At 56.9% G+C, this 12,832-nt stretch overlaps 1 protein-coding gene across 1 annotated transcript in view; it reads right to left on the reverse strand.

Moving 5' to 3' along the window:
- PLEKHG6 (pleckstrin homology and RhoGEF domain containing G6) overlaps positions 1-12,832 on the reverse strand; it is a 41,838-nt gene that overhangs the window by 12,421 nt on the left and 16,585 nt on the right. Inside the window, exons 4-7 of the mRNA XM_082636937.1 lie at positions 3,283-3,469; positions 2,360-2,565; positions 1,014-1,169; positions 297-461 (exon numbers count right to left, since the gene is read on the reverse strand). Of these exons, the coding sequence (XP_082493063.1) occupies positions 297-461; positions 1,014-1,169; positions 2,360-2,497 (459 nt within the window). The 5' untranslated portion in view covers positions 2,498-2,565; positions 3,283-3,469. The remainder of the gene's footprint in view (positions 1-296; positions 462-1,013; positions 1,170-2,359; positions 2,566-3,282; positions 3,470-12,832) is intronic.

Here is a 12,832-nt window from a genome sequence, read left to right on the forward strand (position 1 = left end):
GAAAGCCTTTAACCCTCCCCCAATCCTCCAGTGTGTAGGGGGTGTTATCCCCGAGTCACAGAGGAGGCGACCGAGGCGCAGAGAGGTTTGCTGTCTTGACCGAGGTCTCGCTAGTACGTGGCGGGGCCGGGATCTGAAGCTACAGCAAGATGCCCCAAGTGCTGTCCCTGCAGACCCCACTTCCCAAGGCCTTTCCCTCCGCCGGGGCAGAGGTGAGGTGAGGTGTGTGTGTGTGTGTGTGTGTGTGTGTGTGTGTCTAGGACCCCACGGGGACAGACACTGTGTCCCAGGCTCACCTTGTGCCCAGGCACCAGATCCTTCCAGGACTTCTCAATGGCCAGGCGGCTGTCACTGTCCTCTCCGATCTCCCAGCGCCGCCGGTCCTCTGGGGGCAGGCGGGGCATTCCAAACATGCTAAAAGTGTGCAGCCGCACCTCCAGCTCGTGGGCTCTGGTGACTTCCTAGGGGCGCCGAGAAGGGATTAGTCCTGGCCACTTCCTGGCCCGGGAAGGGCTGCGTGCGTGCGTGCGTGCATGTGTGCGCGTGTGTGTGTGTGTTGGCAAGCTGCCCTGAGCTTGAGTAAGGACACGCAGGCCCGAGGGACGAGGATCAATCCTGGCTGGGATTACAGGGTACAGGGTGTTGCCGGAACACGGATGGAGAGGCACCTTGTCTGCAGAAAGGTCCCTGGACAGAGGGTTCTGACCTGGGCTTCCTGACCAGAAAGATAGCTTCCAGGGCTCTCCTGAGACACAATCCTTCAGAGGGACCTTCAGGTGGAGACCAGAATGGGACTTAGGGAACCAGTGGTCTCAGGAACATTTTGACACTTGCCCATCAAGCGGACATCTTTACGAGGCCGCCTGGCTTAGAGATGCTCCCCTGAGAGGGTCTCTAGACAGAGCCACACACTGCTTCTTGGAGGGGCTCCCGTGTTCTCAGCTCTGATGGTCTCTGGAGGACGTCGCAGCTCAGGCTGTGAGCTTGGGGATGGGAGGAGAGGGACCGCTTACCTTGAGTTTGGGGAAGTGAGGTGTCCCAGCCCCAAAGGGGCCTCCATGCCTCTTCTCAGGCTCTGGTTCTCGCAGCCTTAGGGGAGACAGGCCTCGGGCCGGGCCAGAACCCTTGGTAAAGTGGACATAGCCTTGGAGGTGTCGGCCACTGGGATCCTGGAGGAGGAGTGGGGGAGTTCTGGGGTTGTCCTCTCCCCACAGAAGTCCCAGACAAGCTGTGGGGCCTGGCTTGGCTATGGACAGCATCCCCTAGGCCGGCAAGTTGGGCCAGCTCACCTCTCCCCTCAAACCAGTTTGGTGAGAGCCGCTCTGGCCCTGAGTCACAGCAGCCACTGCCAGGGAGGCCGCTGAGCCAGGCAGGGGCCTGCCGGGCCCGGGTCCCCAGGGGGTAGCAGCGGGGCCTCGTGCAGAGCAGGAGCACAGGCATGCACGTGCCCAGGCTCTGCGTGGGTCCCAGTGTCCCCCTCCAACCCCACTCCCATGTGTGCTCCCTGCACCACGGCCGTGCGTGCACAGCGCCCGGTGCACACGCATTCTGGGGCCTTCACAGCCTCCCGCGCACGTGGGGACGGGGGCCCTCACATGTGCGGCCTCCTCCCCGGGGCACGTCCCAGCCCGTTGGGAGTGGTTGCCCTTCCGTGTGAGAAGTTGAGGCCTGGTCACATTCCCTGATCTGCCCGTGGCCTGATTTACCCCACAGACATCCTATTCTCCCTTCCCACCCTCAGCTGCCTCCCAGGGCCAAACCCTCCTGCAGTCAGGCAGGGGATACCCCCGGCCGGAAGCAGAACGGACCTCAAGGTGGAGGGAGAGCCTGGAGGCTGAGGGAAAGACTGCTGAGCCTCCACACCCATTTCCTTGGTCAGCACTGGAGGCCGCCAGGAGGGTGGAGCTGGGGTGGAGGTGGGCAGGCCCTCACTCCCCTCCCACCTGTAGAGTAGGAGCACCTTGAACCTTTGCTCTTCTTCCAGGCCTGACTCAAAGGGAGGCAGGCTTCAAGGAGCCCACCGGTTCCTCCCAAGTAGAGGTGGGAGTCTGGGAGGTGCCAAAGCCTGGGTTTGGTGACCTTCCCCACCAGCTCCGTGCCTGTGACCAGTCTAACAGCACTGAGGGCCTGGCCCCTCCCGGCTCTCTGCCTCACCTGCCCCGTCTGTCTGGGATGCGTGTGGAGTCCCGGGAGCCTGGCCCAGCACGGCCATCCTCTCCCTCACAACCCACGAAAGAAGGCAGGGGTGCGGGCTAAGAATAGAGCAGTCCAAGGCCTGGCAAGGGGACAGAGACTTGAAAGCCTGGGTGTCCACCCCCTGCCCCACCCCGGTCACCTTTGGGACACAGTCTGGACTCACCAGCACGGGGCCTCCTCGGGGATAGAGGCTACCAGGAGTACTCGGGGTGGAGGCCCGAAGCCGGCCCCCATAGGTCTCAATGCGGGAGGCCACCAGTCCTTGGAGGCGACCCTCATTGGGAGGACCAAAGGCGTGCATCCCTTCTCTCCTGGGTCACCTCCCAAGGGTCATAATTCCAATGTTCAGGAGAAAGGGACCCGCTGAGGCTGCAGAGAGAAAATAAGGAATGGAAGGGCCAGCCTTGATCAGTGGGTGACGCCAGGCTGGAGACAGAGGGGGGAGGGGGAGGGGAAGAGAGGGAAGGGGAGAGGGAGGGCCAAGACTACTTGTTTGGAGAGCACAGCTGCCTCATCTATGACTTGGTGGGGGTCGGGCACACCCCGACATGCGGGGTAGGAAGCCCCTTGGAACCATGCCCCTTCCCTCACATTTGCGCATTTGGGGTACCAGCTCCTACCCTGGCCTCAAAGGATGCTGAAGTCCTAAGAGTAGCTGGGAGCAAGGGTCCCTCGGTTCCTGGATGCCCGCATCCAGGATGCCGCTTGCACCTAGCTACACCCTCCCCTCCTCCAAACACGGGAGTGGGGGATGAGTGTCTGGGGTGGCAAGCTGGAGGGGGCCCGTTGGACACAGCCCCGCCTGCCACCTGTTTTTGCACAGCCCACAAGCTAAGAATGTTTTTTACATGTTTAAATAGTTGCAAAAAGTCAAAAGAAGAATAATATTTCACAACATACGAAGATTATGTGAAATTCAAATTTCCATGTCCATAAATAAAGTGTTATGGGAACACAGCCACATCATCTCCTTGGCCAGTTGTCTGTGACAACGTTCCTGCTAGCTGTGACAGAGACCACAGCGGCTTCAGAGTCTGAAATATTTACTATCTGGTCTTTTAGAGAAAAACTTGCCCCACCCCTTACCTGGACCCTCCAGGCCATAGACAGCTATCCGGCTGCTGGCCTTACAGACGAGCCGAGGGGGAGCAGGCTCTGTTTGGTCTTCCCCAGCCAATGGGACCTCCTCCGTGGGGCTGGGAGCCGCGCGCGCGGGGCTCCATCCCCTCCCGCTAAACCTGGATAGAGGACCCGCTCTCTGGGGCGGCCGGGCCTGGAGAGGAGAGACCTCCTAAGCAGGTGCTGGTCTCCCTCCAGGTGGGCCCCAGAATCCCGCGCAGCCCGCCCCTTACTTTTCTTCTGATTTATGAGCAGGGGACAACGTTCCTTGTCTCCCGGGCCCCCTCCCAATAATCCTCCCTCCTAGGGCTCTGAGTCCCTCTTCCTCCCCGGGGTCCTTTCCGAGCTTTGACCCGGCTTCCCCTTCTCTCGGCCCCGCGCCCCCAGCCCCGGCGCCCCGCCCCCGCCCTCCCGCCACTCACCTGTGTCCGCAGGTGTCCCCGCGCCCGCTGCCCGCGCTGCCAGCCCCTCGGTCGCCGATTGCTCCCCCCGCGATGCCCGCCTCGCGGCCCGGCCGGGTCTGGGACCGAGCGGCCCGCGGGACCAGGGCAGCGCAGCGCGGGGCCGGGCCGGGCCGGGAGGGAAGGGGCGGAGGGGCGGGGCCTCGGGCTGGCTCCTCCCTCTCCCGCGGGCACCGGACCCACGGCGCAGTGGGCGCCCATGGGCCCCTGGGGACCGAGCGGCTGTGCCCGGGCTGCGGCCACCACCTTCCCCCGCCGAGGAGGGCTCGCTCCGCAGGGACCCCTCCCCTCTTCCCCTCGCCCCTGAAGTTGCCACCCACCCTGGCTTGCCCGCCGCCCTCGCGCGCTGCAACCCCCCGCGCCCCCTCCCCCCGGCGGGCGGCGGTGATGACCGAGTGACCCGCAGCAGGTGCCCACCTCGCTTTGCGCGTGCTGTGAGTGACTGACTAGCCCCCCACTGCCCTGGTCTCGGCCCCGTCTTCCTCCTTTAACCAGGCAGGGGAGCAGGACCCGCAGCAGAAGGGGTGTCGGGGTTCACGGACCCCGGGGGCACTGCCCCCCACTCTGGCTGTGGAGTCCAACGTGTGACCCTTATCTCTGCTTGCCGGCTCCAGCCATCTGGTAGAAGGTTGGACTTCACCTTTGCTCTAGGGATGGCGTCTGGTGCCAGGCTGAGGCTGACCCAACACTTCTCCCATTAATCAAGTCTGGGGGTGGGAGGACGGGGGTATCAGATGGGGGCACCCTCGCTCTTCACTGGCAAACAGCCACATTGAAGGTTTCAGGAGGGCGTCCCGGCACCTACAGCCGGCAGCAAAATAAAGGGCACATTTTCACATTCCCAGATCAGGACACATCATCTGACAGAAACGCTGGACATGGAATCAGAAGTGTCCATGGATGTGTGGTCATTGTCTTCTCACAATCATGAAGCTGAAGACCCAGTGTGGGGAGCAGGTCTGAGTGCCTCCAGCCCTCCACCCTGTCCTGGTTCTTCCTCCTGTAAAATGGCTACGTGGGGACTTCCCTGGTGGCGCAGTGGTTAAGCATCCGCCTGCCAATGCAGGGGAGGCGGGTTCGAGCCCTGGTTCGGGAAGATCCCACATGCCACGGGACAAGTAAGCCCGTGCGCCACAACTACCGAGCCTGTGCTCTGGAGCCCACGAGCCACAACTACTGAGGCCCGCGCACCTAGAGCCCGTGCTCCACAACAAGACAAGCCACCGCAGTGAGAAGCCCGCGCACCACAACAAAGAGTAGCCCCCGCTTGCCGCAACTAGAGAAAGCCCGTGTGCAGCAACGAAAACCCAACACAGCCAAAAATAAATTTAAAATAAATAAATAAATAAATAAATTTTTAAAAATGGCTATGCGGTGAAGTGTACAGACATCCTGTCATTGTATCACTGGGGAAAGGGTGTCCAATCTCTCTCCTCTCTTTGCTGGCATATTAAACCCACAAATGATCTGAAGTGTTCCAATCCTCGACTCTGATGACTCTGTTTGATTTGGAAGAGGAATCTTTATCCTTTGATACTTTTTAATTTCGTCTGCCTTCCTCCTATTTGCCCCCCATTATTCTCTTGTTCTGAGCTTGCTGTTATGCGATTGCTCTGTTAGTTCAGAAGAGCTGTTGGCATCTCCAGCTCTCCGCATCCTACCTCCTGCTTCCTGCCTCCCAGTTGATCCGAATCCGTTTTAGGGAGAGAAGTTGTGTGGGGCAGGAATTGTGGTGGACAGAAGCCCTTTTTCCCATTCCTCGTGTGTGTGTGTGTGTGTGTGTGTGTGTGTGTGTGTGCGTGTGTGTGTCTGTGAGAGACAGAGAGGGATCCAGGAGTGACAAGAGTAGCCATGAGGGAAAGAGAGCCAGTAAACAGGAGGTGCTGATTACTGGCAGTATTAAATGACACCCCACACACTGCTGGTGCCAAGGGTGTCCTCCCAAGTAGAAGGAGTAAGAGAGGAATGGAAACTGAGAGAACACCAGAGGCAAGCCCGGACTTACAGGCGCTGAGAGAGTTGGCTACACTGGGCCAGTGGACACAGGACCGTTAACCCTTTCACTTGTCTCGAGGCTGATATCCAACGTCCACCCGCCACTGCCCCAGGGCCGGTCGGTCTCCAGCCTCTCTGGGAGGAGAGGTTCTCAGGGAAAGAAGCTGGAGGAGTGGCCACAGGAACGTGTGGGGTGGGAGACCGGACTCCTGTGTTCTATCTGTTCCATTCCGGCCTCGTCAGATGGTTCATCTCACAGCCTGCCTCGTCCCTTCCATGCTGTGGAGAGAAGACCCCTGCCTGCGACAGTCTCAGAGGGGAACACAGCTCAGGGAGCTGAATGAAGCTGGAAGAGTTGGCAGGTTGGCGGGTTGGCCTCTACTGGGGGGCACCTGGGTACGCGTCTTTCTTCCCACCCCGCTTTCCCTCACATTCCCCCCCCCAACTTTTTTTTGGCCGTGCCACACAGCTTGTGGGATCTTAGTTCCCCGACCAGGAATTGAACCCGCGCCCTCGGCAGTGAAAGCAAGGAGTCCTAAGCACAGGACCGCCAGGGAGTTCCCCCTAGCCTGAGTCCTATCCCTCCTCTGTGCCTCTGTTTCTGCCCCAGTGCAGATGGTCCTCATCAAGTCCCCAGCTGGACCCCACAGCTAGTGAGGTGTCTGTCTGTCCAAGAGCAGAGCTCTGAGGATCAAAAGCCTCTGTCCAGTACAGCACGAGGGTGACTTCTGGGGCTATCCTTCCTCATGGGCAGAAAGATCAGGGAGACTCCCTTGATCCCTGAACTCTGCCCAGCCCACACCTCTCAGGGCAGGGTGGGGGCCAGCTGGGTTAATGAGGTGCTAGCAGGCACTGGCAGTGAGGAAGCTGATGGGAGGTGTGTCTTCTTCCCTCCAGAGCTGGGGGCGGGGGAAGCTGAGGGCTCCAGCTGGGAGGTACCAGGTCATGTGAAGCAGATAAAACCAGGAGGCCAGGCCACGGGGCACAGCTGACAGCGCCTCAGACCAGAACTGATGCCCTCCGTCCCTCTCCCACTTACTGGCTGTGTTCTCTGTGCAAGGTGCTAGGAGTATACAGAATATGCACTCCTAGTTTGAGGACTAGTATAAGAATCGTATAATTCCTAGTATAGGGATAGCCCCTGACTTCCAGGAAATTACAAACTAATGGGGAGACAGATAGACTAATGGGGAATGGAACATTGATCTATAAGTTACTTATGAGGAATGTAAGGGAGCCAGGGAAGGCTTCATAGAGGAGGTGAACTTTGTGCTGGGACTCTAAGGTTGAGTAGGAGTTTGTTGACCAGAGTAGGAGGGAGGGGGCATTTCTGGAGGAGGGAACAGCATGAGCAAAGACACAGAGAAGTGTTTAGAAAGAAAGAGGGAAAGGGCAGGCTTCCCAAAGCCTCCTGAGAGCCTCCCCTGTCCTGGGGACATCCCACCACAGTTGCCAATTTCTGGGTGGTGGCTTCGGAGGACAAACCTCTTCCTGGCATGCAAGGACCTCCAAGGCATGGCCCCAGTCATACTTCCTGCTTTCACTTTCTGCTCCCCCGCTCTGTCCCTGGACGTGTCCCCATTCTCTGACTCTGCCTGGGCTTCCCTGGCTCCACGCCTTTGCTCAAGCACTCCCCCCAGCTGGCATAACTAACGTTCCTGACCCCTTGTGCCCCCACCTCCACTTCTGCCTCCTCCAAGGTCCTGCTTCCTTCAGGAGATTTTCCTGATGATCCTCCAACCAGAGGGACCACTTTCCTCCCCACTTTCAATGCCTTGGCCATTGTGTTGCTTTGGAAGGCACCACTCATATTCTGCCTAATTCTGCTGCTGTTGGCTTATGTGTACACGCCCTTCACTGGACTCCTTGAGGGCAGGGAGCCCTTAGCACGGGGGCCTGTGCAGGCCTGGCATTGGTGTCTGTGGAGCTGAACGGCCTTGACTTGCTAAAGGACCCAGATAGAACGGGCTTGCAGGTAGTTGTGCCTACGCTGTCATCTCTCTGCCCTTGCCCAAAAGGAAGGTCTTTGTTTTTTAAGTAGCTGGAATTCTTCCCTAACTCTAGTTGTGCATTCCTGGTTCATGACCGCCCCTTCAGCATTTCTTCCGTGGCACTCCTTCTAAAGGCTTCTGGCCCCTTAAGACAACCATGCCCCCTAAGTTTTACCTTGTGCACCAATTCTGATGGATTAGTAGTGGGTGTCCTAGAATATTATGTCCAGAAGGATTCTGTGGATGATGAGGGCTCTGGAGAGAGAACGCCCTGGCTTAGCAGTGCCTGCCTTGGTGGGGACAAAGGGCTCCCTCTGCCTCAGGGAGCTTATCAGATGCTTTTCTCACATTAAGCCAAGACTGGGGCACTGGGTGAGTGTGGCCTTTGCCTCTGGTGGAAGGTGATGGGGAAAGTGCATAGGAGCGGAGCTGGGGGCCCCAAAGGCCCTTCTTGGGATCTCCTGAGGCAGACCTTGGAGTCAGGTGTGTGAATGTCTGGGTCTGTGCTCTGACCAGGCCCCCTCCTGCTCTTGACACAGTGGGTCCCCGGAGGGGCTGTGGCATCGTAGCAAGACCAGGAGGGCCTCCGTGGCTCAGGATCCCCGGCACTTCCTCAGCAGGAAGGCCAAGGCGATGGCACCGAGTCCGCACCCGTGGGAATGCTCCCCACTCCCTTCTCCTCCCAGGGAGCTCAGGCCTTCAAGAATGATGAGAAGGTAGCAAAAGTGAATAATCTCTGGAGGCCTTTTAGTTCGTGGCCTTGACTTGCCTCATTGTCCTTGGGAGCCGTGTGCTCCCCTAGTGGCAATTCCTGGAAGTGCAGGTAGATGTGACTTGGTCTGGGGGCCAGGAGTGGCCTTTCCCAGCTGGATGGCAGCCATGTGGTCTCACAACCTGACACTCCTCCCTGTGCAGAAAGGCTGCCTAATGTCCTTGGCAGATGGTCCTCACTGCTGCCTGACAACCGCCAGCGAGGCTGCTGCCCAGTCTGTGCCTTTGTTCCAGTGGCTCTGATCAGTGACAGCCCCTTTCTCCAAACAGTCATTTGGTTTCCTCCCTCAGGTCTGTGCTGACACTGGGTGTCCACCTGCTCAGCCCCAGAGTGACTCAAAAGCACACAGAATGAAGAATTTTAAGGCTTTGGGTCAGTCCTTGCACATGTTTTCAAAGCTAGAACAGCTCACCCTGCCCCCTGCCCCCTGCCCCCAAACCATGGTCAGCTTCTATGAGCTCTCTGGCCCCTGTCACTGAGTCCAGGCTCACAGCCAGCCCTTGCTGTGACATGTGTATTTTGAGGCTCATTTGCCCAGAGAGACTGTGTAGGCGCATCTCCTTATGACACTTCTTGCCCAGCCCAGGAAGATGGGCAGATATTTTACTCTTAGAGCAGACGCGGGCACAACAGTCCCAAATTGTTTTTTCTAATTTAATTTGACAAACCTGAAATTCAGGAAGTTCTTTCTCATCACTGACCCAAATACCGCCTGCTCAAGCTTAAAGTAATTTCCTCATGCTCTGGGGAATACCCTTCTCTGTATCACAGGCCCCTCTTTGGATAACTGAACCACAATTCGGGTCATTTTAGCAGCATCCAGAAGCCTTGGATCCTCTCCCCATCCTTCAGAGGCCCAGGTTCTCAGTTTGGCGTCACGTGGGCAGCCCCTAGGTCTCAGGAGCCATCCTACGTGCCCGGCGCTGTGCTCAGTGTAGACTAGTCAATCTCCTCAGCACAACCCAGCGGAGCAGGGCTGCTGGTATTATCCCGCTCGCTAGATGCAAGAATGAGTCTCAGGGGTAAAGTAACTTGGCTAAGGACACAAAGCCAGCATGTGGAACAGCTGGGATCCAATCCCTACATCCAACAAGGCTTCAGAGCGGGCATTTGGTCCAACCATGAGCCTCCACCAGAAGACCTCTGTGAGCATTTGGGCACATGTATCCTCCGACCTCGCCCCCATTTTATGCCCGTCTCCACTCTGATTTTGCATTGATCCTTTCCATCTGCCTAGCTGACCTTCAGTCATGGAACTGTCTTTGTTCAAAGGCAGGGCCCTTCAGAAGGGCTTCTGGGGCAGGTGAACTTGACTTCCCCAAGTCTCCACCCTTGTATGTAAAATGAGGATAATAATACTACACTTTACAATCATTATAATAATAACAGCTAGCTTTTTAATAAAGCAATTACTAGGCGCAGGAATAATTTAGCAGTTGACATGTGTAATTTCATTTAATCCTCACAAAAGCCCTACGAGTTAGATATTATCCTCATTATAACAGATGAGGAAACAGGCTCGGAGAGGTTACATAACACGCTCAAGAGGACAAAGTGAGCAAGAGGAAAAGCCAGGATTTGAACTCACATTTGTCTGACCCCAAACCTGCACTTCTCACCGCTCTCCTGTAGAAGATAAGTGGGTTACTGTGGGAAGCCTGCTGTGGAGGAAGACAGCCAGAAGAAACCAGCTGCCTTGTTTCCATCCTAAAGGTCAGCTTAGCATTCAAAGAAACTGCCTTGAGCAGTGATGTTGGCCTTTGCTCAGGGCGGCGTCCTGCAGCATAAGGACCTGCGGCTCACCACCAGCGAGATTTCCTTAAAAAAGCATTTTCATGGGACATCCCTAGCAGTCCAGTGGTTAAGACTCCGAGCTTCCCCTCTCCTCGCTTCCACTGCAGGGGGCACAGTTTCGATCCCTGGCTGGGGAACTAAGATCCCTCGTGCTACGCGGTGCGGTGAAAAAGCATCTTCACACATCACCCCCTGTCCCCAAAATATCACTCCTCACAGCATCTGTTCAGCCTCTCCACTCTTCTGTCTCCTCCCAAGCCCTCTTCCTGATTGCCCGTCCCAAAGCCCCATCCCCTTGCCTTTATAAAGTCACCTGCCTTGGTCCTCTCTTCGGCAGATTTTTCTGGGAAGCCACCGTGCTTAAAATCAGGCAGTAGGGCTTCCCTGGTGGCGCAGTGGTTAAGAATGCGTCTGCCAATGCAGGGGACATGGGTTCAAGCCCTGCTCCGGGAAGATCCCACGGAGCAAATAAGCCCGTGAGCCACAACTACTGAGCCCACGTGCCACAGCTACTGAAGCCCACACGCCTAGAGCGCGTGCTCCGCAACAAGAGAAGCCACTGCAATGAGAAGCCCGCGCATCGCAATGAAGAGTAGCCCCCGCTCGCCGCAACTAGAGAAAGCCCGCACGCAGCAACAAAGACCCAACGCAGCCAAAAATAAATAAATAGATTAAAAAAAAATCGGGTAGTAAACTCACATGAGAATGGAACATGCTTGTGCTTGGCATCTGGACTCAGTGCATGTCCAAGGCCAACAGAAAATCCTAATGGCTAAGGGGCCAACCGAGAGGTGATTTAGAGACCTACCTTCCTCAGGGGCCCCCTCCCCCATCCCATCTCCATCTTCTTTCCCCTCCATCAGTACCTCGCGGAGGGAGGAAGAAGGGGAGATATTTGTCCCTCCTGACTCACCATAGGACCCATCTCTGCACGCTCTGCACCCCCCAGATCAATGCCCGCCGACCCTCCAGTCTCCACGCCCTTTCCTACCTTTTTTTTTTTTTTTTTTTTTTTTGGGGTACGCGGGCCTCTCACTGTTGTGGCCTCTCCCATTGTGGAGCACAGGCTCTGGAAGCGCAGGCTCAGCGGCCATGGCTCACGGGCCCAGCAGCTCCGCGGCATGTGGGCTCTTCCTGGACCGGGGCACGAACCTGTGTCCCCTGCATCGGCAGGCGGACTCTCAACCACTGCGCCACCAGGGAAGCCCCCTTTCCTACCTTTGACTCCTGCTGCTTTCATCACCCCTGCCACTCGTCCTGCCTTTGTTGTTACCAAACTTTCCGTGGTGGGTGTCACGTCTCCTTAACTTAGGCTTAACTTAGGCTGTGTGCTCCTTGAAGGTAGGACCTTGTCCCTTCCACGGAGCCCATGAAGGTGCTGGCTGCACCAGCTGATGGAACTTGAAATAGATACTAACTAAAGATTGGACAGGGACATGTCCGTGGGATGAGGGTTAAGAGTGTGGTCTCTGGAGTTTGCATCCTGACTCCATCACTGTGGTAGGTCATCCCCGGGTCCCATGCCTCCGTGGAGCATCCTCCCAGGCTGACTCTGGGCGTGGCCTGGTGATTTGCTTTGGCCAAAAGAGTGGAAGAAGTGATGGACCCGTTCCGATCTTGGCCCTCAAAAGGCTTTGCGCACTTTCCTTCTCTCTTGGAACCTTCCCACCATCCTGAGGAGAGCCTGTGGAGGACCATGTTTAGGGGAGCCTTCCTAGGCCAGACCAAGTAAAGCCGCCCCATGGACACAAAGGCATGAGGAAGCCCAGCTGAAATCAGCCTAGCCTGGCCCAAGTCAGAGAACCACCAAGCTGACCCATAGACTCACCCAATAATTATTATTAGCCTGTTATTAGACTTTTGGTGGATGATTTTTCTGGGAAAATGCAGTATTAACGTAGCAATGGATAACTGATACAGCCATTTACCAGCTCGGTGACCTTGAGCAAGCTGTTTAATCTCAATGTACCTCAAGTTCCTTGTCTGTAGAGTGGGGATGCAGTGGCCGTTTTTGATAGCTTGCAATTGAGTCTCTTGTCTGGCAATTACTTCAGCCGAAGAGCTGCCTCACCCAAGGTTCTGCCACCTTCCTCAGGGCAGCCTGCATCTGGTGGCCAGCTGGTGTGTGTATAAAGGTCTGGGCCCCTTGTTTGGGATGAGTCTGCAAGGCCATTCTGACTCTAGAGCTGCCTGTGGGATCATCAAGTCTCTGTTGTGACTGTATTGTCTTCCCTCCTCCCTCTGCCCAGTCCAGCTGTTTCCCCTCCACAGGGGTTGAATCCAAGAGTGCGTCCAATAAACCTCTTCCATTCATATCTCCATCTCAAGAGTCTGATTTCCTGGAACTCACGTGTGAGAGCAAAGGACCACATGCCAAGTTCTGGCCAATGAGGTGAAAGCAAAAGAATCACATGGGGCTTCCCTGGTGGCGCAGTGGTTGAGAGTCCGCCTGCCGATGCAGGGGACACGGGTTCGTGCCCCGGTCCGGGAGGATCCCACACGCC

The sequence above is a fragment of the Mesoplodon mirus genome (genome assembly GCF_964341445.2).
Source record: "Mesoplodon mirus genome assembly, chromosome: 11".
In the NCBI taxonomy this organism is placed as follows: Eukaryota; Metazoa; Chordata; class Mammalia; order Artiodactyla; family Ziphiidae; genus Mesoplodon; species Mesoplodon mirus.